At 46.5% G+C, this 26,129-nt stretch overlaps 1 protein-coding gene across 1 annotated transcript; it reads right to left on the reverse strand.

Moving 5' to 3' along the window:
• On the reverse strand, positions 1-25,544 carry FBXO32 (F-box protein 32). Its single transcript, XM_065054362.1, has 9 exons — positions 25,253-25,544; positions 22,012-22,124; positions 20,245-20,294; positions 19,483-19,575; positions 11,996-12,089; positions 10,920-11,104; positions 7,174-7,356; positions 5,869-6,012; positions 1-5,165 (listed from the first exon to the last, which is right to left on the reverse strand). Exons 1-9 carry the CDS (start codon positions 25,366-25,368, stop codon positions 5,076-5,078), a joined length of 1,068 nt encoding a protein of 355 aa, XP_064910434.1. The 5' UTR covers positions 25,369-25,544; the 3' UTR covers positions 1-5,075.
• Positions 25,545-26,129: the final 585 nt, after the last annotated feature.

Raw genomic sequence — 26,129 nt, forward strand, 5'->3', positions numbered from 1 at the left:
TTCACATTGTTTGAACATTTATTGCAATTCAGTGTCAAAAATGTTTTACAAAAATACATTACTGTCTGCACAGAACAGCTGTAGAAATCAGAGTCGAACATGCAAGGGAAGAAAAAAGTGTGCAAATTTATAATGGAAGGATTTTAACCACACAATAATATTAAACAGAAGTCTTATTATACAAGGGACGCCTTTCACTTCATATCACCTCTAGTTACAACTTTAAGGAAAAGCAAAACAGAACACACGCTCTCTTCCATATATAACTAGATATTTATAATTACTGCAGATTAGCTCCTAAAGATGAGCATATTTGCTATTTGAAATTAAAATGTTCTCTTGGGAGCTGACCTGTGAGCGCTCCATGCGGTGCAGGATGGCTACAGAAACGCGAGTTCCACCCTCAGCTGCCCTCCCAGGAGGAGAAGCAGCACTGCTTGATCAATGGAGGAGGAATCTCTCCGGTGTTCAAGGTATTAATTTACTAGAGACTGCTGTGTCAAGGACAAGATGGATTTGTCCTCCCTTAGGCCAGATCCTGCAAAGCTGATTCGCTATCAACAAATTAACTGGAGGAAGATGTGGGATAGAAATCGGGCGCTGGTAAAGGCCCTGAGACAGCCCGGCAGCCCCACGCTGACAGCTGCGTGGATGGTTGGCCACGTCTCCAGAGCCTTTAACAAGCGTCTTTAGAAGCTACCAGCTGAGAAAAAGGAGCACAAGCAGAACACCAGAGTCCCAAACCTTGGAACAGGGAGTCTTTATCAACCTGACCAGCCTTCAGCTCCCTGAGCTCTGTGTTTTTGCAAACAGGCCAGCTAGGAAGAGTGGCATTTTAATTTAAAGCTACGTCTTTTTGGCAAGGTGCTGATTTGTGGGGAAGCTGTGTAACTGGTTTGTAAGAACAACCGCAGAGGACAACGCTGGTTTGCTGTACCGAGCACGAGATTAGCGCGAAACAGCGCATCTGATTTATTAGCTACATAACAGAATTTGAAATGTTCCTGCCCTAAATTAAATTTTAGCTACTAAGGGCCAAAGAATCTTCTGGGCAGGAAAAGCTGGTTTAGTACCTGCGTTATGTTCTAAAAGGCGATAGCTTCACAAGAGTAACTGAAGTCAAACAGAAATGGGAACACAAACAGTTCAAAACCTGGGGGCAAAGAAAAATAATAAAAAAGATATTCCCATATACAGAAAGTGGCAGGGTGCAATTAAACGTTTACATACAAAGCAAGGTCTTCAGAGCAATACAAGTTTTCCTAATCACTTTACAAAACAAAAGGATCTAGAAACTCCCACAAGAAAAAGAAAAGAAACCCAAACAATATAAGAGGAGGTGCACACATTTTATGATCAAACTTTACCATACCATAGTTAGTATAAATGGCTTAAGGTATGTACAGCTGAAATTGTGCCTCTTGAAGTGGCTACCACATTAAAACGAACTCCAAATACCTGCCTCTTCTAGAAAGCTGAAACGGAGATCTCTGGGATCTCTCCCTTCCTAAGCCTCCTCCCCTGCATGGATCTATTTTTCCTCTTCACAGTACCACATTCTACACAGTTGCACTGGTTAACACATGCTCTGAAGATAATGAGATTTCTCCGGATATGCTGGCAGGAGAAATCCCCGAAGAGAGAAACCCTCCTTTCCTATAGCATAAGAACTGATGCATGTCTAATGGGAATGCATCAACTAACTGGAAGGTGAAATGTCATTTGAAAAAAACGTTCTACTTCCGAAATACAAGCAAAAAATCTGTTTACCTTTCACTACAGCTTTGCCACAATTGTGTTAGAATAAAGAGGTCCTTTTAGCACGAGAGCAGCCTTGCACCATCCTGCCTGGACGCTCCTGTTATCACAGTTGGTTTTGTTACTCCGCCATCCTCAGCCAAGCAGATGCCTCCGCACTGCTAAAACACTGATCACTTTGTTTACAAGTGGTTAAACTAAGGTATTTGGATGCAAGAGCGTTTTGTTTTACATACAAAACAAGAGTATGGAATTCACCATAATGTCTCCCTGTACCAGCCACTCCAGAAACAATGAGTCTCTTAAAGAGATCAAGGTCTTATTTGACAGTTGCTGTAGCAGGAGGGTAATGACTGAGGCAGTAACTGAATGAGGCTTATTCTGTTTCTTTTTGTTTAGTCCGTTTTGTTCTCCACTACAATAGTTGCTTGGTTTTGACGGCAATATCCCAGCACCTCACACAAGCAACGCACAAGTGTCTGTATATATTTACAAATCATCCTCAGCACTTCGACCCTTTAAGATCTATGCAGTGCAGAGAAATCAGAAAACACGTGAATTGAAGTAAGTTTTATAAATAGGAGCCTCAGCTGCACATTCTGTATGTTGTCAGCATGACCCTGGGCAGAGGACACTGAATAAATTCTGGTCAAGACCAGTGAAGGGCTGGTAGAGGCAATGGCTAGAGCTGAGACATTCCCAAATGGCAGCTAAAAGCAGGGATTTGCTGTCTTGCTGTGTAGGGAATGCACTAGTCTGGATTCAAACCTGAGCTTAAAATTTACCCAGTGTCACAGTCTCACAGTGGATAAATTGTCATCTGCTAAGCACGGACTGGGACTAGGCAGAACCCCCCAGTATTTCATACCGAAATACCGTCACCTCCCCATCACAACAGGCTGGGGCGCTGCGGATGGCAGAGGCAAGACTGAGACAAACCAACCCCCCGTCAGAGCTGGAAACAGAAGATGCCAAGGGGCACGGGTCCTCTCGCTGCTAGAATCTCCAAATATAGTGGCAATGCTTCACTTGCAGGTTTCTGTCCTTAATGTTCTCATTCACCAAGCCAGATTTCAGCCTCGTTCTACCCACTGCCATCAATGTGGGAATGAAAACTGGCCTCCCTCACTCACAAACATCCCCCCAAACAAACACAAGTTCATTTTTCCAAGGTAGCGGCTTTTAAATCACTTTCAGTTGACACGAATACAACCAGCAGGCTTACGCTTTCCACCCACAGTCAAACTGATGGATGGGGCAGCAACACCAAGACAAAGCTCCCTTATCCCGCACGTGGTTTCCCCTCCTCTCTGGAGAGTGCCAAGCTCTGGGCCATGGTTAAGGGCAACACAGGCTCACCCAGCTCTCTGGAAGAGCAAAAGCTTGGGTTTGCTGTTGGAAGGCAGGAGAAGCGCAGTTCTTGGCAGCATCTTCCTGGTTTTCTCCTTCCAGCCTTCCTCCCCCCGTTCCTGACTGCTCCATCTAGAGGCAGCTTCTTTTCCCTTTTTGCATCTCTTACAATAGTATGCAAAGTGATTTAGTTTGCAAAAATGCAAATACTGTTGATTTTTTAAAAAATATAAAACAGCGGCAGAAAAGTGTTGAAAGTCAGTTATAAAAATGTAAAAAAAGGAACAGAATATTTAACAATAATTAACTCAAGTAGTTCTTCCTGAATTGTCCTGAGTACTCCTCTTCCTCACAATTCTTTGTACATAGTCACACACAGCCCACTAAATATTTACCCTTCCGAGGCATCCTGCTTATATCGTGCACAGAGAAAGTGCTATACAGGAAATCTACTGGCAAAAACTTTCCACTGCAGGTTTTCAAATTGTTACATACGAGCTGGATTCTTCTAGCTCCACTGTAGGGAAAAGTGAAGCGTTGTACGCAACAGAGGAGACTGTGAGCCAGATCACGGCTACAGTGAAGTTTGGAGTTTGACCACTTATTCCATAGGACTGAAAATTTAGCTCTAGGCCAGTGTTAGAGGACCCCATAGAGGTGGTCAGCACTGGAAGCAGAAGGGACTAGGCTTGGTCTTTGAGATGTCCTTGGCACAGAGAAATAACCGAATACGTCAAGTGCCATGTTGGAAATCCCTCACTCGCCCAGTCCTGACTGCTGCCTTTAGAAAAATGCTGACCTACTTCTTCATGCTGTTTTGCTCATCTCCTGAACCTCCAGGGGTCTGAAATCAAACACGATGCTGCCGGTCTTCAGTGACTAAAAACCGCATCATTTCACTGTGTTCGACAGCCCAGTTCTCTCTGTATTTTACCAGCTCCAAGATGACCGAATTCACTTGACAGAAGTGCGAATACAGAGCAGTGTATATGTGGGAAAACTAGGAAAACATGGGCTTGAAGAACCAGATTCTAACCTCACTTGGGATTTCAACCACTGCAATTAACCTAGTGAGATTAAACTCAGTCCTTTGTTTCTGTATAATAGAACTTCCTCCGTTTTAGATAATCTTCATCCTTGTGGCTTCTCTTTTCCCTTTTGCTGAGTCTTTCATAAAACCAACAAGTTAAAAGAGGATGGAGTAAAGTCTTAGGTATTTATATGGTGCCTATCATCTAGGCATTCAAGCACTGAGTAGAGCAAGAAAACTAATGTAAAGAGGTAAGCATTAATACAAGAAAAGATGCTTACTATCACAAACATTTCCCTTTAAATCATTGTACAAAATACAAAAGTTCACATTGTACACTGGATTTTTGTTTGAAAGGTACTCAATCTATTAGAGGTAGAAAGTGGTATGGTGCGATTCTCTTTTGCAAGTAGGCTTGAGTTCTGTCCTACGTATTTCAGAATGTGTCCTTTTTAAAAACACAAAAGTATTATTAAACTTGTCACAGGGATATTTTTCATAAATATTTTTAAATCCTCATATTTATAAATATGTACGCTAAATAAAACCAGATGGAGAAACAGTTCAACAGTCCTAGCCTCATATTGCTTTCTCTCTATTAGAAACAAACCAAAAGAGTTCTTATGGTTGTGGGGCAAATTCATTTTTAACGTCTAAAAACAAAAAATGAAGTTTTTTGCCCTGTATCTTGTACTCTGACCATAAAAAAGGGACGCTGTACAACATGCTGCATTTATACACCAGTCCTACAGAAGTCTGTATTCCTTAAGTGCTGCACGTCAGTGAGCAATTTCACCTTTCATCTCCAAGATCCTCCTGTTTCTTGACTCAGGAGCTTCGAGCAAACATGAATATTTACACTATTTACAAATGGAGTGTCCAAGCTCAGTGGCATGAAGCGTCCTGTAAGAATATCATAAGCTGCGGTGACCCGAGTTCAGAACCTGAACAAGTTGATAAAGTCTTGCGGTGAAAGGGAGGTGGAGCAGGTCTCCGGGTTGTTGGCTGTGCAAGGGTGATCGGTACCCTGGGAAAAGAGAAAACAATTCCATTTAGAGAGACTGCAAAAAAGGTGCCAGAGCATCAGCCAACTTAGCGCTGCCCCTCTGCCAGACGTCTCATTTGTGAATAGACAGAGCAGAGCCCAGAATAATATTTCTATTCTTGTCAAAACAGACAGCTCAGAACTGGGCTTCAGATTTTAGGGGCTACTGGCAAGTCAAGGGAAATAAAAGCAGCGAAGATCCAATTCACAATTTTCCCTTCTCTGTGGGAAGAGAGGCTGGACCCTACCATCAGCTACAGGAGTTTAACTCCAGAGACATGCCTTGGATACCACCACAGTGGCCAGCACATTTTTTGTCCTGGGCGGTTTTGTGGCCATCGGCTCTTGTTCCTGCTAATCCTGCTGCCAGGACCTCCACAGAATGGAGTGGTGGCAGGAGCTGCTGGCAGCACTAAGATGATCTGCATGCAACCCTACAGTATGGACATCACCCTCCCCACTCTGGCCTTGATGGCCACTACTCTTGTTCAACACAGAGAAGATGAGATCTTTGAAGCACAGAGGAGAAAGGGTCGTCATAGCTGAGGAAGGATGAAGATATAGGAGAACACGAGGTTATGCAGGCAAAGGAACTGCAGCACCCTAAACCAGCTGCAATCAGAGGAAGCACCAAGTGCCCCGTAGCTTGTGCCCCAACCGAGTTTGTCCCACCAGCACCTCATACCTTCCAGGAGAGGATGTGGCAGTGCCTGCACAGCTGCAGCGTGTCACCGTACTGCTCCTTCCGTGGGTAACATCTTATGAGCTTGAAGTACATCTTTTTCCAATCCAGCTGTCCCTTGTCAGATAAGATTAGCCGTTTGCGAATCTTAAAGAAAAAAAGAATCGAAATTGTATTTTTTTTCCCTCTTTAACTCATGTTGTTCTCTCCCTTGCATAAGTTTCATCCTTGCTGGTCCCACAACAGCTCCCTTGTAACACCAAGAAAACTGTTCTGAATATCCAGCTATAACCAGCTTCCTGATGGTGAAGGCCTCACCCAATACCATTATAAAGTTCCATCCCCATTTCACAAATACTACTGTATGAAAGCTTGAAATCCTGGGAGCTATTTCATACTACTTTAGCCACTGTTTCCAGCTGGCAGAACAGCAAGTGTAAGTGCATTTAACAATTTCAGAAGTATTTTGCTTTTTCACTGACTCTAAGAGTCTGTGATTTGACACAATAGCCTGGGAGACACCGGTCTCTCTTTTGGGGGTCATTAGTTGCAGAGGCTGGATTTGAATGTGCTTGTTAATACAAGTAACTTCCCCAGAGTCACTTCCAAAGTCAGATCCAGAGTGAGCAAATACAGCCACGTCAGCAGAGAAGCCTGGCACGTGGTCCCTGAAGTGCAGAGGTCTGGTATAAACACCCCAGCCATTCACCACAAACAGACAGAGGGATTTTTGTTTGTTTGTTTGTTTTTGAGTTTAGAAGGCCTCAGAGAATTACCAGCCTGCAAAATGCCAAAGATGTTTACACAGGTACAACATGGGTAGCAGCAAGGCTGTTTTCCACATACTGTCCTGTCACTCACAAAACAGCTCAGAGGGGATTTCTTGCTCTAAAGGGCAAGAAAGTACAACTCATGGCTCATGGACCACATGCACAGATTCTCTGCAATGGTGTCAGTCCCTGGGACGTCGGGGTGATTCTTGGTGCTTGCCTGCACGTTTTCCCCACACACGTGGGGTGAGAAGTAACTGCATGACTTGCAGTTGTTACCACCTGGATTATTAGGGTTGAAGAAGTTCACTGTATGACTAATTCCTCAGTCTTTTATTTCAGGAATCATTGCTGTGGCATGCAAAGCCCTCTATATAAATCATCTTTGCAGCCATTCTCCTGCCAGCCTGTATTATCAGCTTGCGGCACAGCCCTTAGATCCAGCAGATAGTCAAGTAAGAGAGTGTCCTACGTGTGTTTGTTTATTTGCTAGTGGGTTACAACAAGCAGCTAATGACAGTTGCATCTCTGCTTGTACCTGTCTGTCCGTGAAGTGGTACTGGCAGAGTTTCTTCCACAGCAGCCGGTCTTCGCTGAGCACTTGCAGGTCGGGAGCCACCTGACCAAGGCTCACCAGGTCTCTCCCATCACTCAGTCGCTGCATGATGTTCAATTGTAAACACAAGGGCAGGTCAGTCAAAGTGGTTCCTTTAAAGGCAGGCTGGAAGAGACAAACCAAATTGAGCAATTTTAGCTTGCAGTAGAGTTACTGCTTTTTAAGCATTGCTCTTCACATAGAGAATAAGCAGTAGGTCCCTCTTCAGAATAAGGAGACATTTTACATAGAGACATTTGACCACCTGCCCCAGAACAGTCTGAGATACCCTCAAAGAAGGGAGACATGTATTTGTATTACAGTAGTTAGAAGCAGACTTGCAGTCTAAGCATCCTTCTCCCCTTTTTTTCCACGCCACATCCATACTTGTGAGACTGCTCCCAGAAGCACCACCACCAGCTGTCACCACAGCAGGACATCGGCTACATCGTGGTATCAACTGTTAACCATACAGGTCTCTCTACCATGAGGGACACTGGCATTACTTCTCCAGTTCAGTCTCCTGTTACACACATTGCTGGGAATCTCATGCTCTTCTGCCATGTGTTTTAGCTTATGTCGTCACAGGATCCTGCTGTAACCACAGCAGTGGCTGATGAGTACCCACAGCAGGATTTTCCCTCTGCTGGCAAGGCTAACTTCTCCTCTGTGAACACTTGAAGGACCTGCCCCTTTCCCATCAGCTGCAGCCACGGTTTTCCAGGCTGTTCAGCTGCACCGAAGCACATCCTAGTCTAAAAAGCGAAAAGCCACCTTTTCCCCCATCCACCTTGTCTATGTGGGATCCAGAACTGTTTTGCAAGTCCGCATGGCAGCACAGCTCCAGGACAAACTGACCGTGATGGGTCAGCAGGCCGTGCACTCGGGGGAACCCAAGGCACACACGGGAGCAAGGCATCAGCAAGAACCACAACCAGGGCTCCAGCTGCTTCAAAACCAGCCCCAGCCTTATTAAGGCAAACAGCAGCTTTTAGGATTGGGCCCCAATGAAGAAACAATGTTAGACAGATGTGCCAAGTTTATCATTTACCCTGTACAGAGATGCTGCTATTTTAAGTCGCAGAGTCACAGCACCCATCTCGCAATTGGCAGAACTATTAACCATTTCAAACAAGAAGCACGCAGACAACCATCAACAGAGGAACACTGCACATCCTTCAGCCCCATCTCCATCCATCCCATTGCATGAGGAACTCCACAGGCACAACTAATATGTTTGGACATAATCAGCCCCACCTTCCCTTCAGCACCCCAGTGACCAGCCTGCTTGGACCACCCACCATCTGCAAGGACCACAGCTTCTCAACCAAGGCATGATTTCTGGCCACCTCCACCAGCCAGACAGGCCTGAGACAACCTCTCCAGAGGCAGCGAACCATCTCCGCCATGTCCAAAGGACATTTCTTTCCATGACAGCTCTAACGCTGCATGCTGAGAGTTAAGCTGCAAGCATGCTGCCTGGTGACACAGAAACGCTTCTTTGGTACAATCCACAAGTCCAGACACAGCGTGCCTGCCCATCAGTGCAAACTGAGGTCACATTTTGGGGTAGGGAGAACGCACTGGAGCCTTGGATCACCTCCCACTGATCTCCCTTGCCAGCCTGTCTTTCACATTCTCCTGCACCCTTTCTACACAGAAGCTTCACTGGGGCACAAAAGACAGGACTAAGCTCTTGGGTTAAAAAATAAAAACAACAAACAAACCAAAACTTACACTTCTGTCTAATTTCTGAAGAAACCCGTATGACTCAAGCAAATCCTTACAGGTTTTCTGAGTCAGGGCCAAAGACTTATCTGCTACTTCTTTTCCCTCAGTACTCCTTTCCAGGACTTCTCAAACATTACTTTTTTTGGAGAAAGAACACAGATGAGATCAGAGAATATCAGTGTGCTGTCACTTTCTGGACAGAGTTTTCTTTTTTTTTTAAAGCAGCTCTAGCACACAATATTTTTGCAAGTTTTTGTTTGCTTTTTTAATTAGGTTGCAATATGTCACCCCTCCCAGATACACCAGAAGCACTCAGCACACTGTAAGCAACCGGCTGCACAGAGCTGAGCTTGTTCTTGTTTCCTCTAAACTCAGCTGGTTTTGTTCTAGCTTGACCTGAAGCCATCTGCAGTGGTGTGAACTATTTTTTTTTTTTTTTTTGCAAGCTTGAGATCTATTTTATTTAGAAAAGTGTCTGTAAACATAAAAGGCAATTCCATTCACAAGCAATATTTTTATTCATTTTTGTCTAGATAGGCAGAGTTCATTTAAATGCTTCTGTGGTTGTAGGAATCCCTAGCGGGAAAAATCCCACGTTGTATGACTGAGTTGAACAGCAGGAGGTGGGTCCTGACCTGTGGTGTTCTCAGGACAGCAGATGCTGGGGTGGTGCTGACCCTGGCAGAGCCCAGGACAGGGCAGGTCCCCAGCCCACAGACCTGCTGTGCCCCAGGAGCCACCATGCAGCACGGTTCCTGCTTCCCCTACAGCCCAGCACCAGGAGGGACAGCAGAGCTGGGGCAGAGACCACCATCAGATCAGGCATTGCTGCTTTTGAAGTTCTTCAAACTCACCAGAACCTCCCAGAGTTCATCCTCTGCTGTGTCCTGCTGCCTGCATTACTTTAAACGAAGGACTGGAATTGTTTCCTGCTGTTGCCAGAGAACACAGCCATGCAAAATGATGGAAGCAGGCCCTTCGATTAATTCTTTGCAAATGTCTCTCTGGTTGACCCACCAGGGAAAAAACTGCCTTTTATTTTTTGTTAATTTCCTTGGTCTACCATTGGTCTACCCAAGTGGAAAGTTCACAGTGCAGCTCATTGCAGAAAAGTCCTACAAGGTTCACACCAGCACAGAGGTGAGCACTGGGGGAAAGCTCTTTTTTTTCCACCTCCATGCACAGTTACTCCACAGAAATAGTAAAGTCTAGACAAGTTTCTGGGCAACTGGTTGTAAGTGTCCTTGCTTGAGCAAAGGGGTTGGACCAGACGACCTCTAGAAGTCTCTTCCAATCTCAACCCTTCTGTGATTCTGTGGAATAAGCTCAGATTTGATTCCCGTGCAAAGTCAGGTTAGGAATTTATCAACTAATACATCTTCCCCATCCTCAGACACCACTGAAAAAACAGATGTTGTGAAAGCAGGACTCATCCGGCTGGAAAAGGCAGCTCCAGACTACTGGAAGAATCACTGATATTTGCAGCCAGGAAGCATCAAGTTATGCAGCTATTTGGAAATTTGCATTTAATTTACAGATAAAATCTAAAAACCTCAACTATCTGATAAGCAAGTTTTGAAGGCAATTTCTTAGCTTGAGAAAGACCAAGTTGACTTCTCATACTGAGGCCTAATTGCTCAAGGCTCTTCTTGAGAAGGGGAGATAGTTCCCTGCCCTGCTCTGTTGACCCAGCACTTCAAGGCCACTAAGGAGTCAAGCCATGGTGTGTGACCAGTAACAGTGAGCGTGATCCTGTGTCATGCACATTGAGTTTGAATTAAGGGACACAAGTGATATTATGAATATATCCAGTTATTCTGGCAGCTCTGGGCCCTTCTCCAGCTCTCTGTGCTTGTGCTGGGAGTACAGTGGGTTGGAGTCACCCAACTGGAAGCTCCTACATGAGAAGGTTTCATGAAGAAGCCACAGTATTTTCAGCCTTTGGGATCTGTGCTTACCCTGGTGATCTGAATGTTGTTCAGTTGCTGCTGCCAGTGGAGAATACTCTCCATCCTGTGGACCCACATGTTGATGTTTCCAACCAGGACAGACTTGCCCACCCGTTGAACCAAAGTGCAGAGGGAAGTATAGAGGGTCTGCAGCAGTTCCCGTATTAGCCTGATGTTCTGCTGATCTTCAAGGACTTTGGAGGAACAAAAAAAAAAAAAAGGTTAAAAATGGGAACTGCCCAAATCCCTTCCTGAATCTACATATTTCTCAGCCAAGTACACAAGTATTTACCTGCTATAACCTCACAGGCCAAGAGAGCCAGCCTACTCTTTTCTTTTCAGAGGAAAGCACTTCAGCATACACCAGGCACAGCAGGTTAGACAGCAGACAGAAAGAGATCCTCCCAGGATAAGCAGATGAGATCTGCCCTTTCTGCAGCACTTCCAATTCTGGCCACAGACAACCAGCCGGCTTTCCCCTCCGATATGTGCAGGAGGTTATCTACCTGCAACTCTTCCCCATCCACCCCAGCCGAGGTGCTGGGAGGCCAACTCCAGATCTTTCTCATTACGTTCACACACACAGGCCACTCAATTCCCAGGCTTCATCCAGAGCTAAAGCATCAGGGAGGAAAGTGGCACATCTCAACCACAATTCAGCCCCCAAGCAGGTGAAGACAGCCCTTGAGCTTCCTTCTCCTCCAGAGCAGCAGGAGTGCTTGATACAGCAGACTCTGACAAGGTGGCAGAGGAGGCTGCAGATGTGCCAGGCTGGGGGCAGGAGCAGCCGGTCTCCTCTGCAGTCAGAAATAGGACTCAGTAGGATGCAGAAGGGGTGGTGGTGAGGAAAGTTGCAGAAGGAGGAATCGCCTCCCCGGTACCTACCGGAATACAGACATTTCTTCCCACTCCCCCCTACCACGTGGTCCTTCACGGAGGGAAAGCAGAACCGCACGACAGAAATAAGCAGCAGTGCCCCCTTCACTCATCGCGTGTTGCCTGACTGTTCGTGAGGATGTGGTTCACACCGAGCACGGCAGATTAAATCAGCCTCCCCCTCCTCCACCTCACTGCTTGTTTCTTACCTTTCTGCACCACTTTTTCCAAAATGTTCATGTAGTTTTTCTGGGCAATGCCACTCAGTGACGTCAGCTGAGACTTTGCTATCAGCTCCAACAGCTGTGGATAAAAATAGAAGTTGCAAGCCTTAGAGCACACAGATACCTTTCTAATCTTAACTCCTGGTCACATGACACAGCAAAACAGTCCAGAGACTTGTTTGCTGCTTGAAAATAAAAGGGAGACAGAACAACAGAGCAAACTAATGCAAAGGGAGAGGAGAGAAGAGGCCAAACAATTAAATCTGTATCAAGAGGAGTTGGGGAAAAAAAAAAAGGCATACTAATGATCTTTGGGGAAAAATAACCACACACACAAACCAAAACAACAAAAAAACCCAAACAAAACTTGATTTCATGGTTCAGAGATGCAGAGAAACCACAGAGCAGAGCTCTGACTGACAGGCTCTATTCACACCAAGGGAACAACGGGCGTCCAACGTCACCGTCCTTCACTGGGGCATAAACAAGCAGTGTCATCAGGGAACACGAGCAAACGCCTGTTTGTATGAGGATGTTATTGATGGGGCATTAATGAGAATCAGACTCCACAATTTACGTCAAGCTCTGAGGTTGCATGGGTTTTGTCAGAATGCTGTCACCACGACAGAAAGGTTAAGCACTACAGTAAAACCAAACCCTCTCGCAAAGAAACCCCCGTTCCCCCAAGGTTTCCTTCTCTCTGTTCAGCTCTTACGGCTGCAACACCAAACCACCTCTCCCTGTTTGTCCTGTTCATTTGTTAACCTCTCCTAATGGAAACTTCTTTTACTTTCAATTAGGATTTGCTTCCCATCACCGATCTGGCTCACATACAAGCCGAATGCTGAATTTGGGCCGGAGTTGCTGAGTGAAGCATTTCCCGCAGGGAGGATGTTGCCCTCTCCTCCCCGGCTCTCTACCACCACCAGAACAGCCATAGAAGTTTCCCGTGGATCATGCTCTGCAGAACATGTGGCCTGTGATCTTCCAAGCCTCCCTCCCTTCCCCCAGCATTACATAAATACAGGCTGTCCACGTGTCAGTCCATTTGTTTGGGATGTACATAGCCTTCTGTTTTAATTTAGAAAGGAAAGGAAAAACCTTTTATGCTACAAATCAATCAACACATTACCGCATGACTCGCTTATTAATCCTTTATCATCTGCAGCTACACTATCCTGTTGCTGGCACTCCAGAGAAGGTGCAACTACTTGTGTCAAGTAACTAAGATGGCTTTTGACAAGAGTTGATAAGTCATGAGCTGAACTGTTCCCCCTGCTAGAAGAATGACAGGAATGTATCCAAAAAGTCACCGGCAGCTTGCCATGAAGCGGGGAGCTCCGGGAGAGGCATTGCTGCAGTCATTCCCCTGCTCTCCCTGTCTCTGGTGCTGCACAAGTAACAGCCAGTTTGGAGCAGTGAAGCCTCCTGGAGTGACCCATCCCTTCTTCTGTTTAATTTCCAGGCTAACGACATCATCAGGTGGCTTTGAGTTTACATTCTCTTAGTGCTTTGCACAACCGAAAGAAAACAAGACGAAAAAAGACCTGTGCTAACCCCCATGAAGGGCAGGCTGCCTGTGTTCTTGGCTCACTTCAGGGAAACAAGAGATGCAGAAGAGTTGGGTCATGTTTGGTGCGCCGGTATCAGCAGGTCTTCTCGCTCTGTCAGCTAGACTGAGACCACAAGGACTAGACACTGTTAAAAACAAGGCAGTGTGCAAAATGTTTGGAAAGTTTTAAAGTATTTTCTTAATTTCATTAAATACTGAAGAGAAAAAAAAATAAAATCCGTGTCCTGAAGTAGTATGTAATACTCTGCTTACACTAAACTATTTGGCCTTCAGACCTTTGATCATAGCAAGCAACTTGCCAGACTCCATCTGTACATTAGCCACACAGGCACCCAGATCTGCTCTTCTGTGCATAAACAAGGGCTGTTTCCAGCATGCACCGCGCTGAACTGGCACAGGGACAGCTTCCTCCAGCCTGGGTGTTTGCAATGCTGTGCCCATTACTGAAAATGCCAAAATGCTCCCAGCGATAAGCATCACATAATGCAATACTGTTAAAGTGAAGCGCCAGGGCCATTCTTGAAGAGGAACAGGGATTAAAACCTCAGTTCCTTGAAGAACGCTAAATTGGTACAAAATTAATTTAGCCAAAGGAATAGATTCAAATTTGCCTTGTCTGTGTTTATCAAGGTTCAGTTTACATTCAGTGAACCAGCTCAGATATCGTGTGACCTCCCTTCCCCTGCAGCAATAAACACAGGATGAAATTCCATATGAAAACTATGTTATGGACACTTCTAGGACTACTCCAGTCCCCAGGGACCGCTGGCTGAAGCAACTGGCTAGCCCTCCAAACCAAAATACAGTTTTTATTCTTCTGTGCTCATGTAATACATACAAAAAAAAACCCTAAAAAAAACCCAAAAAACCCCAGGTAAGCAACACAGTTCCTCCATGCCTCGTGCTCCAGCGTATTGAGGGTCTTTTCATATTGGTACAGACCCAGCCAAGTAGGTTCTCGGTTAATGGACTGCCAGACTGGGGTCTACAGCATTATTTAAAAAAAATAATTCAATATCTCCACTTGCATAATACAGACTAAAAGTAGACTGATGAATTCAGATTAGTGCTGAGTAGGGTAAAAAGGCTGGAGAGCTGCAAGCCTGTGCTCTGATGCGGTTGCATTAAGTCCAGCCCACGCTCAACTGAGAGGGACAGATGGTAGGAGAGAGTGCACAGGGAAAGGTTAAGAGCAATTTGAAAAGGCCTGCTTTTCAAGACCACTAAGTGATTGCATTCTGGCTGATTTTAACTGGAGTCCGCAACACCTCTGGTAAACAGGGCATTAGATCTCCATTCACACTCTTAACTCCCCAGAAGCTGAAAAGGTGACCTGGTAGCTTCCCCAGAAAATCCTTCCTACCGCCTCGCCTGTATTTTGTTTGTTCTCAGAGGTCTGCCAGAGCCACAGAGAAAAGGCAAAGAGATGCAGTGGGTTTTTCCATAGGCTCTCCAAAACTGGCAGCATCTTCCACAGCACAGCAATAACCTGCTCACCTACCCACAAGCATGATAGGGCTCCTGCTCAAACCTCACTAACCATCCATTTACAGCAGTCAGTGCAATGAGCCACTTGGCTCCAGGAGCAGAGCAGGTCCTCTTTGTCCCCCTCCCATAAGCATAAGGAAAAAACCAAGCAAAACAGTGCCAGGTGGCAGGGAACAAGGGGCTGTTTCAGGGCCATGAAAACATGCTGCTCTGCACAGCATTGCTGAGATCTGTGACAGCCAGATGGCACTTCTGCCACTCAGCTCAACACCAAGGTGTCCAGGTAATCCGTACCCCAAATAATCCACAGCTAGGGGCTTATGGCACACAGAGCCAAAAAAATCCTCAGCAGGCCACCTGCACCAAGCAGGAGAGTGTTGCCCTGCCTCAAAAAGGGAAATGCTTTGTAATGATTAACATCACAAGTCTCTAACTACTGAAGTATAAATTCCCCTTTGAATATCCCACAGCAGCTATAGGGAAGCTGGACTGCACCCTGCTCCTCCTGCTTGGGGATGTGGCTCCTCACATGTGGACCCCTTAGAGAAACACACTGCAATTAAAAACCCCTCCTCCAGCCTCTCCTTGCTCACAGGCCTTCACTTTCTGTGGCTGAAATGTCACCTCGGCTTTTGGCTGGGAGATAGAGCAAGAGCAGGGCAAGTTATAATGATCTACAGCACAGGTGTTGACAGATCTCCATGACACAGCACAAAGATGATATTCTTTCAGCACAGCATAAATCCAGGACTCCCAGAGCTCGCTGCTATAAAAGCTTAAGAAACAAATTTAAGAGACTGTGTTAGCAGGCTGCACACTAAATTAGATCACATTATTCTAGAAGCAGTGCCCATGCAGCTTAAGCTAAGTTTTTATGATCAGAAACAGCACCTTCCCTTGAGACATCACTACACAATTGTCCCATGACAAATCTTCCTGAAAGAAGCAGCCTGCAAAACTTCACTGTCATCTGAACAGTGTTCCCAAAGGAGAACCAACAACTTCTGGGCTGCAGGCATTTCTGTCTCTGCTGATTATTACTTATGCTTCCAGTCTATTCAATAAATCTGTAAGACCAGAAAAACCAGGACTGCTTCAAGACCAAGAAGCAGTTTGGGTTCCTCTGGGTCAATCCCGCACTTCCTTACTAGCTCTAAAAAAGGAACATTGTCCTGCAACACGTAGGCAGATGCTCCAGTTCAAATGATGAGCAAGGATCAGGTCACAGCATCAACACCTATACTTAGCACTTCCAGCCCTATATCAGCAGACTATCAAGACAAGATGGATGTTGGAAGAAAATTTCTTCCACTTTAGTCACGTGAACTCACTTGGCTACAGCTGATGGTATTTACTCATGAAAAATACCTGCCAAGCTTTGTGCAGCTCACACTTCCACCTCACTTAAGGTGCCCATTTTATCAGTGCACCATTAAAAACTCAAAAGAACTTAGCTTGGGTATCCCTTAAGCAGCAGACACTTCTGTATGACAAAAAAATAAATCAGCACTGAAAACACTGTAGCACCTAAGTTCAGAGAAATTCAGAAAGGAATGCTTTGAGAAAGGCAAGTTGATCTTCAGCCTGAAAGCCCATTTTGCTCTCAGCAGTGATATAGCTCATTTCTCCACAGGGCAAATTTAGGTGTAGCCAGCAGAATCCCAAACCTGCAGCTGTTTCTCTCCTTTTTCCCCCCTACAGACATCCTCATATTCTCCCCCTGCCTCCAACTCTAAAATTCCCTCCTTGGAAAGCATTTGCTTGATGAACTAAGTAGCGTGACATTAATCAGATACCCTGAGCAATGAGTGGAAGTAGAGAGAACAAGGAGAGGGAGGGAAGGGAAAAATGTTTTGCCTGCCAATGTTCAAGGCATTTTCCATGTGACAGATTGCTCATCTGTGTGCTCTCAGAGGTCTGCGATTTGCAAAGGACCATAAACAAGATCCGCATCTAGGCAGACCTTTTAATGAGTAAATTTGGTACATGAGGCATTTTATGAGCTACTATCCACCGGAGACTTGGCTGATACAAACCTTTCATTTTAAAAAGTCAGTTTAATATTTGATCCATGGTACCAGGTTTAATATCTTCTTTAATCTGCCAAACCGCAAGTCAGCCTCAATTATAAAGCTTCATACTTCTCAGCAGTGCTGTATCATTAAAGCTACTGGGGGAAAAACTACTCTTAAAAGCTCAGAAGAGAGGTAATTTGTTGAAACAAGGACACACGCAACTTCATACAGAACACTGGTATTTTGGATACACAGCAGATTCGTGATGCTTTTATTAAGTCCTCATGGGAACAAGGGGGAAGGAAGAAAAGATCAGCCTGAGCCTCCCTACCAGACCACAACGACTTGACTGAAATTTGAGTTTACTCTTAAAATTAATGGGACTTCTGCTCAATCACTGCAGTCCCATGTGAGACACACTGCCTAGGGCTGAGCAGCAGAAGCCCGTCACGTGGCACAGCACAACCTGAGGCCACGCTTAGCTCAGGCTCCTGGAGTTCTTAGTTGTCATAAGACAGTAAGTCTGCCAAAGGGATATCTGGAGCACCAGGTACAGGTTTTATTTTGTTTTCCTCTTTTATATTTGACAGCCTTGGCATGAACTGTTCCTTCCACAGTAATCCCCCTGAAGATGACAGGACAGTGTGCTTATATATCTGGTATCAGAAAACACAGAGTACCTCAGCACTCGTGATCACCTTCTCCACACAAGCAGGAAAACAAGTTGTCCCAGAACCAGCAGAGCTGCAATAGCCCAAGTTTCCATGGACTTGCATCCCTCTTTGCCTTCCCCAGCACACACAGTCCTGGCCACCACCCCTACAGCAGGACATCAATGTGATTGCCAGTGACCTTCCAGCACAGGGGGTGGGTCGTCACAGGCTCCTTGTCACCTAGACACAACAGGTGAACAAGCCAAGGTGAACTTGCTCAGATCATTGGACCTCTTGGAGAGGTCCAGTGGGCCATGGAAATGATCAGAGGGATGAAGCACCTCTTCGATGAGGAAAGATAGAGAGAGCTGGGGTTGTTCGGCCTGGAGATGACTCCAGGGAGACCTTATTGTGGCCTTTCAGTACTTAGAAGGAGCCTATAAGAAAGATGGGGGCAGACTTTTTAGCAGGGCCTGTTACAATAGGATAAGGGGGGATGTATTTAAACTAAAGGAGGGGAGATTCAGACTAGGCATGAAATTTTCTTTTTACAATGAGTGTGGTGAAACACTGGCCCAGGTTGCCAGTAGATGCCCCATCCCTGGAGACATTCAAGGCCAGGCTGGACGGGGCTCTGAGCAACCTGATCTGGTTGAAGATGTCCCTGCTCATTGCAGGGGGTTGGACTGGATGACCTTTGAAGGTCTCTTCCAACCCAAACTATTCTATGATTCTATGATTTCTTCTTCAGACACTTTTCATGACATTTGACTCTGCAAAGGGAAAGCAATACCAGTGCTGCTTGCACCAGAACCTAAAACCTGAACAGCTGGTGCCTCACCAGTGATCAACTGCTGATGAGATGTGAAAAGAAGCTGTTTATAAACAGCCTCAAGTTAATAACAGGGTTGTTTTTTTTTTTAAGCTTATTGAATTCCAAACCTTGATAAGCATTCTGAAATTTGAGATCAATTTGCAGAGATCACATGCACATAAACATACAGCCCTCAGGACAGTAGTTCCCCCAACCACTACTACCTCCTTTGGCCACCCAGAGCCAAAAGAGAAGTTCTGATCTGTTATGCAAAGCCAGAGCATGGGGAATATGAGGCTAATGACTCCTTCCTACCAACTAATGGTGTCAGGACTAACCTAATGCTTCAGCCACTGAAGCTGCTGCCAGTCACACAGAACTAAGGGTAACCATGACCCTTAACATAGAAGCTAAGATCAGTGCCTCCAAGAGGTTCAGTCCATCCTCCCATTCCCGAAACACTCAGCTCCCTCAGAGTCTCTCCTGTATGACTTCAAAAGAGACAAAGCTCCAAGGAGCTGGAACCTCCTGTGCAAAGAGGTCCCCACTGCTCTATGGCTTCTGCAGAGAGCCCATGCTCCTTTTGGGGCTACAGGAATGACATTGAGATGCTGAACTGAAAACTGAGGAATTAGAAGCTAAGTTTTCTGGGTTTCAGAAGTGAATTTCACAACTGAGAAGTCATAGGAACGCTAGACTAATGACAGTCCATCTACATTACCACCACCTTCCTCTCTCTCCATTTTAACAGATCGAAGAGGCGGTTTTGGGCATTGATCCACAAAACTTCCATCAATTACTTTACGGAGAAAAGCCCAACGCCCCCACTCGCATGCTTGGATCTCTCTTTGCCAGTGCTTCCCATCAGCCAACTGGTGCTCAGCCCAGAGCCTCCACCACAGCAAAATAAACCCCAGCCCTTCACTCACCCTCACAACATAGTTGAATCGCCTGGAGTCCAGGATAGCGCTGGAGAAGTCAAGTCGGTTGAAGGCTTCTCCCAAGGTGCAGTAACCATGGCGCTGAGAAGCAAAAAAAAACCACCTGGGTCATGTTTTGACAGACATGAGTCCAGACAGCACTGTGAAGACATGACCCAGGGCAACTTGATTTAGCAAGCTAATGGGTACAGAGCATGGGACCAGCTCACAGCTGGAGAGGGCAGCCCTGTCTCCTGCAGAGCTGCGCTTACTGACGTCAAGAGTGGGCACAGCCCAATGTAGATTGTGGTAGTTTCCCAAGAGTGACCTGAACTCTGCTCATGACCCATCAATTTACAGGTGAGAACGAGCCGCACATTCCAGGGTTCAATATACAGTGCGGGTTCAGAGCAGCCTCGTACAGCCGCTTCTCTCCATGAGCACAAGCTGTTGTGATGAATTCCAATGATTTTCCATGTTAGGACTGTACTGGGTGAAAGCCAAGAACAGTATTATGGCTTGGTCTGCAAATGGCTTTTTTTTTTTTAAACTGAGGGAAGCAAACAAGTCATATTTTAAACACATGTACAGAACCTTGTACAGCAAGCCCTGGCTCCCTGATTGGGGCTTAAAATCCTTACTGAAATTCCAACCACAAGCCAGATCTTCCACTTATCTTAAGAGCTTCTGTTGATTTATATCAACATAGGCTCTTCCACTGCTTGGAAAAAACAGTAGAAAAGGGGACAAAGAACCTATGGAGGTACTCACCTCTTTTGTGCTCCCCTTGTGAACATAGATCCACTTCTCCTGGTGGAAATCTGTTTGGACAAAGACATTTTGCTCAGTTAATCCTCCACCTTGCAGAGGGCTGGATCTCTGTTCTGCTCTCAACACCTACTGCCCTTTTAGTGCAAATTAAGTTATTTTGTGTTTACACCACCACACTTGAAACCAAAACTAGTTACTTGCTCAGCTGCTTTGTTTCCATACTGCTTCATTTGATACCACAGTCCTGAGCCTTAGAAAAGGCTTCTGTTTCAATGACACAGCTCAAAACTGTAAATGTTTAATCTGCCAGCCACAGATATACCCTAGCACCTCCTCGTCTTTGGTCCCAGACAGTAAGTGTGGCTGACAGCCAGGTTTTGTTGTTATTGATTTTATTAACTATTCATTACCTTGGTTACAGGCTTGGGATTGAATGTCAAATTTGAAGTTGAGCAAAAATGTCATGAGACACCAGGCATGTGGGAGAGAGCTTTTAGCAGTGAGGTCAGGCTCCGAGGAACATGCTTGTGCTTGCAGCTAACTTGCTAAAAGAAAAAACCCTATTTAGGACCATATTTTTCCTATTTCTACTAGCCTCTCCTTTCCCTCAGAAATGGGAGTTGTCCCATCCACTCCCCAAAATAGCTTCCCTGTACCCTCCACATGCTGCTAACTGGGTTTGCTGTTACAGCAAGGACTCTTCTGCAGCTATGCTGCTCAACCCTTCTCCCAGCCCATTCTCAAGGGCTTTTGACCTTTCTCTTCCACCACACACTGGCAATTCAATAGCTCGAGTAAGAAAAATTCTCCTCCCCATCCTGCTGGACTCCTTTTCTTAAAAGAAATATTGTGCTCTTGGAGTATTTTTCCACCTAAGGATGCAGCAATGTACTCCTGCCTGGTACTGTGAGCCCAGGGACAAACCCAGTCTTAGTTACAGGCACACAGACCCAGCGTTGGGCCCTTTTAAATAGTAGGTCACAGCACAATCCAGCCAAAAACTGTCATGGTAACATTTGTTTGTTCAGAGAACCGAATACACAGAGGGGCCCGATTTTGGCATCAGTTTCCAAAATCCTGGGGGATGCACAATGAGCTAATAGTAGTGTGGGAATCATAACTCATTTCCTCTGTGTATATTTACATTTGTAGCCTTCATGTCTGACTCCAGTACCTATCTTGCAATCAGACCAACGCAGACCTTGCTGTCCCTGCAGGCTCCCCCGAGCCCTCCCCAGCACGAGACCCCGGCTGCTCGCTGTGCACACAGGAAGATTTCAAACCTTCTATTGTTCTGAGCGAGCTGAAACCTTATTTCATTTTTCATGCACTCCGCACACAGCGATAGGATCAAAGCTTACATTCAGGCTTGTAGCCTCCAGTAATGTAGATTAGTACTCAACATGCATATGGGAGGAAGAATAAATTTAGCCTGTTGTGCACAAGGAAGTCTACAGGGGGAAAAAAAACTGGAACTGGTTCATTTGAATGTACCATAGGAAAAAATTACCCTCCTTCTGATAAAGACAAATGACAAAAATTTGAACATAACAAGCAGAACTCCTCAGAGCAGGGATTACTAAAAGGGGCATAAATCTTCACATGAAACTGTATCCAAGTTCTCTACTTCGGTCAAACATGGGCGCAAAGCCCTTTGAGACACTCTGGAAGACTCCTCATGCCCTGTACAAAAGCCATAGATCTGAAGCATTTTCCATTCTTTTGCAGCAACTTTTATTTTAAAAAAAGCCCAAACAGACATCTTACATTGAATCTTGGTTTTGTTATTCAGCAGGTCTTTTTTCCTCTTCTTGGCAGCAACATCATAATTCAGACTGTTGAAGAGATTCTCTTTGTTGTGATCATCCTTTTTACAGAAACTGTGAATGACACAAAGCAAGGATTATGTTTATTTCTGCACTCTGCTGAACACTATGTTTCCTGCAAAGAGAAAATACACAGGTTTTCCTTGTGAGCTCCAAAGCTGCCTTCTTCCAGGCTGCCCTCAAGAAGTCTGCAGGCAGTTTTTGCATCCAGAAATGGTATTTTTAAATGAGCCTCTGGTGTCTCATTTCTGTGCTAAAATACCCAAACCAGGCAGCAGCAGGTAATGCAGATGGCACAGTTAGTACTGGGACACTGCTGGGCCATATTCCTTTCCTCCTTTCAACCTGTTTCTATGTTTAAATAACACCATATCCTCCTACTGTAGGTTGTAGATTCCTCTGAGCCAGTCAGATTTCTACAGAAGGGCATATTCAAACATCTGAGGACATATATATATGTACACTCAAAACATTTATTAGCAAAAGAGTCCCTACACAACATTCTTTCAAGCTTACAGGAAAAGCGTAGCTGAGGTTCAGACTTGGCCAGTGGTTTTCTAAATGCCACACAGTAGTGACTGTACAAATTAAGAGCTAGTATCTCTTGTCCAAGTACACCCATCTTCTGCATTTGCTGGAGCTCTGCTGTAACTATATCATTAGTAAAGGAAGCTATAACTGCTTATTTTCTTTGAGGCAATAAAAGTCCATCTATAAAGACTGTACATCAACATCTCCAAGCAGCAATGTGAAACGGAGAAGCCTCTGAGCAGCCACAGATGCCTGGGGTGGCAGGGAGAGGCAGCACCCACCAGGAGCTGCGGGCAGAGTCCCCTGCACACAGTGTGCTGCCTGGAGAAGGCAGGTGATGCACCCAGGAGAGTGAGCCAGAGCCACCCCACTGCCCTAGCAGGTTACAATGGATGGGAGAGCAGCTGCCTGCAGGTCTAAATTCAAAGAAGGGTCCCAGGCAGGGTCTAACTACACTCAAAGAATGGCCCTGGGCACCTACTGCACCTCTGAGCTGCTGTGGCTGGGACATCACTGGAGCTGTGACAGATGCTGAGACATGCTGCTTTTCACAGCGCTGGGCAAGCTGCCTCTGCGACAGCCGCAGGGACCTGTACACAGCCACACTGCTTCCTCTACAGACCTCATATTTACACTGTTTACCCTCCAAAAACAATGCAAGGATAGTACCAACTCACACCTCCAACAGCTATTCAGCACAGGCTCCCGCAGAGTGAAAAGCCACAGGACAAGACTCCTTGTTTCCCCCTACTGATAACAGGATCACCAGCCCAGGACCACAGCCAGGAGAGGGAGGTTTGCTGTCTGTCAGCACAGCCACATCACCAGCATGCACACAATCAAGTGACCAAGTCAGTGTGTCAGCCCCATGAGGAACATGGACCTCTTCCAGCAGGTCCAGATGGGTGCTTGGCACCCGCACATGGCCCCAGAGGTGGATGAAGCCTCCCCCAGCTCCAGGGCACCACAAGCCTCAGGTCCCCCTTCCCACTCCAAGATGCCCCTTGCAGGGCATCACATCTGCAGGGAGGGCACTGCTGCTGCTCCACAACCACCCTGCAGCAGCAGAGACAATACCAACAACATTCACAGCAACAACAGCTTGGGGAACCAACCACTCCTACCAGCTGGAGCTGGCACAGAAGAACCTAAACGTGAGAGCAGAACATCTCAGCTACACATTCCCCCCATCCTTGTGGGGGACCAAACCCCGAGAACAGAGTACAGCAGTAAGGAAGAAGCATTTTTGAAATGTTCAAGCTCGTATTTTATCAGGGTTGCACAAAATCTGTAACAGGCCAGGTTAACATGCCCCATGCAGTGGCAGAATCCAAGCCCAAGAGCACAAGACAGATCTGCTTTAAATCTTACATGTGTCAACAGCACACCCTTGACTGTTGACTTCCTACTGAATGACTCTGTAATCTGAAACCTTCATAACAACAGCAGTGGACAAATTCCAGTATGGGAGGCAGATTATTCCCCAGTTTATGTACTGCTAAGTTTCCATATGCTTCTCCAAGGTATCTTGACAGGTTGAACAGTTGGGCACCAGGACCAGGGATGGCAATGACCTCAGTCTCGGGCCAGTGTGTCACCTGCTCACTTTTTAATGGGAAAAAGAGATGTATAGACCTGTGCCAAACTCTCTGTTCCCAACACAGTCACACTATCATCAGCCAGACATTTTTCTTCCTATTTACATATCAGATGCTTTGGATTCTAAACTTGATTTTTATTTACAGCTTGCATAGAAGAGGGCAAGAGACAGAGACCTGCTACATTAACCTTCTCACACAATAACATCTCAGCAGTGCTTCACAGAAAACCCGTTTCCTCCAAGTCCCTTTGTCATGGACATTCCTGACCAAGCCCTCAGCCCGGTCCCAGCAAACACAAACCCGAAAACAAGATGAACAAGGAGAGCTCGGTTTCGACAGGAGCGATCCGGGCAGAGACCACCCCAGCCCCGCTGCTGCCAAGGCCTCCTGCCCGCAGCCCCGCACCAGCCTGGGGGTTTTGTTGTTGTTTTGCAGCCGGATCAGTCAAGCAGCACGCTAGGGACATTACTCATGGCCCGGGGAAGGTCAGACACAACAGCCTTCTCTGGCCACAGAGCCGGGCCGCCCGACAAAGGGCTGTTTTGGGGGGAGGGAAACGGGAGACACCTCCCAAGCCCCCCAAGAGCCGCTCAGCGATGCTGCCCGAGGGCACAACGCCCGGGCCGCGGGGCAGCGGCTGTTCGCACCTTTTCCACCCCATCCCGCAGCCGCAGGAGCGGCCCGGCTGCCCAGGGGGGCGCAGCCTCTGTGCCCAGCCGGCCCGGGACCCGCAGGGGGTGCGGGAGATCCGTTTGGGTTTCACAGCAGGCCCAGGGGAAGCCACCGAGCCTCTCCGTCGACAGCCCCGGTCGCCTCCGCGGCGCCGAGGCCCGTGGTTACCGGCAGGCCCGCACAGTAACCCCTCACCACCACCAGCCCGCGGTGCTGGGCGGCCCCGACCGCCCCCGGCCCAGGGACGCGGCCCCGCCGCCACTCAGCCCCCCACCCCAGCTCCCCCGCAGCGCCACCGCACCGCGGCGCCCCCTGGCGGCCCCGGCGCGGGGTGGGGGGGTACCGGGAGCGGGGTCGCGACTGAGCCGCCCGCGGTACCTGCTGATGTCGGCGACATAACCGCCGCTCTTTTCGTCCAGGAAGCGCGTCCAGCCGTCGGCCGTCTTCACCCAGTTCTGCCCGGGGGAACGCCAGTCCTGCCCCAGGAACGGCATGGCGGCGGGACAGAGCGGGACCAAACCCGGGAGGGAGATGAAGAGAGGCGGCGGAACCCGGACGCGGTAACACGGTGGGTGCCGGTGCGGCGAAGCTGCAGGCGCGGCGCCGCTCCGCGCTATTTATGTGGCGGCGGGCGGCGTGTTGCCGGAAGCGCGGCGCTGGCCCCGCCCCCGCCCCGCCGCACGTGGCAGTGTTTATCGGCACCGCCCCGCCCGCCGCAAGCGGCACGGGGAGGGGCGGGGCCCAGGCTGGGGGCGGGACCGGGCGGTGGGGGCGGGGCCAGAGAGCTGTTGGTGCGAGCAGCGGTGAAACCTGGTTCCGAGGTGTGTGCGTGTGTATACGCACAAATAGCATATATATATATATACATATATACATGTAGTGAATTTATAGACTGTGCATGAACACGTTTTTATATCTTCACATTATATATATAAAACGTTAAATATAGAATACAAATATATATATAAATAACATGCCTATTTCAATTCCATTTATAACGCCTACATTAGATTCATTGATACAAATAATATAAATATTTACACAGACATGTTTTTAAATGCTGTATATTGTATTTATGTATATTTTATATATATGCATATGTTTTATATATGTATATATTTGTACATTATGTACATATATGTACATATATTATGTATCTATTATGTATATATGTATATATTATATATCTATGTATCACAAAATTGTATCTTATTTGTAGAAAGAGATAAATTTAGAATTGTGAAAACATACAGAA

This window comes from Columba livia, chromosome 2, assembly GCF_036013475.1.
Source record: "Columba livia isolate bColLiv1 breed racing homer chromosome 2, bColLiv1.pat.W.v2, whole genome shotgun sequence".
NCBI lineage: Eukaryota > Metazoa > Chordata > Aves > Columbiformes > Columbidae > Columba > Columba livia.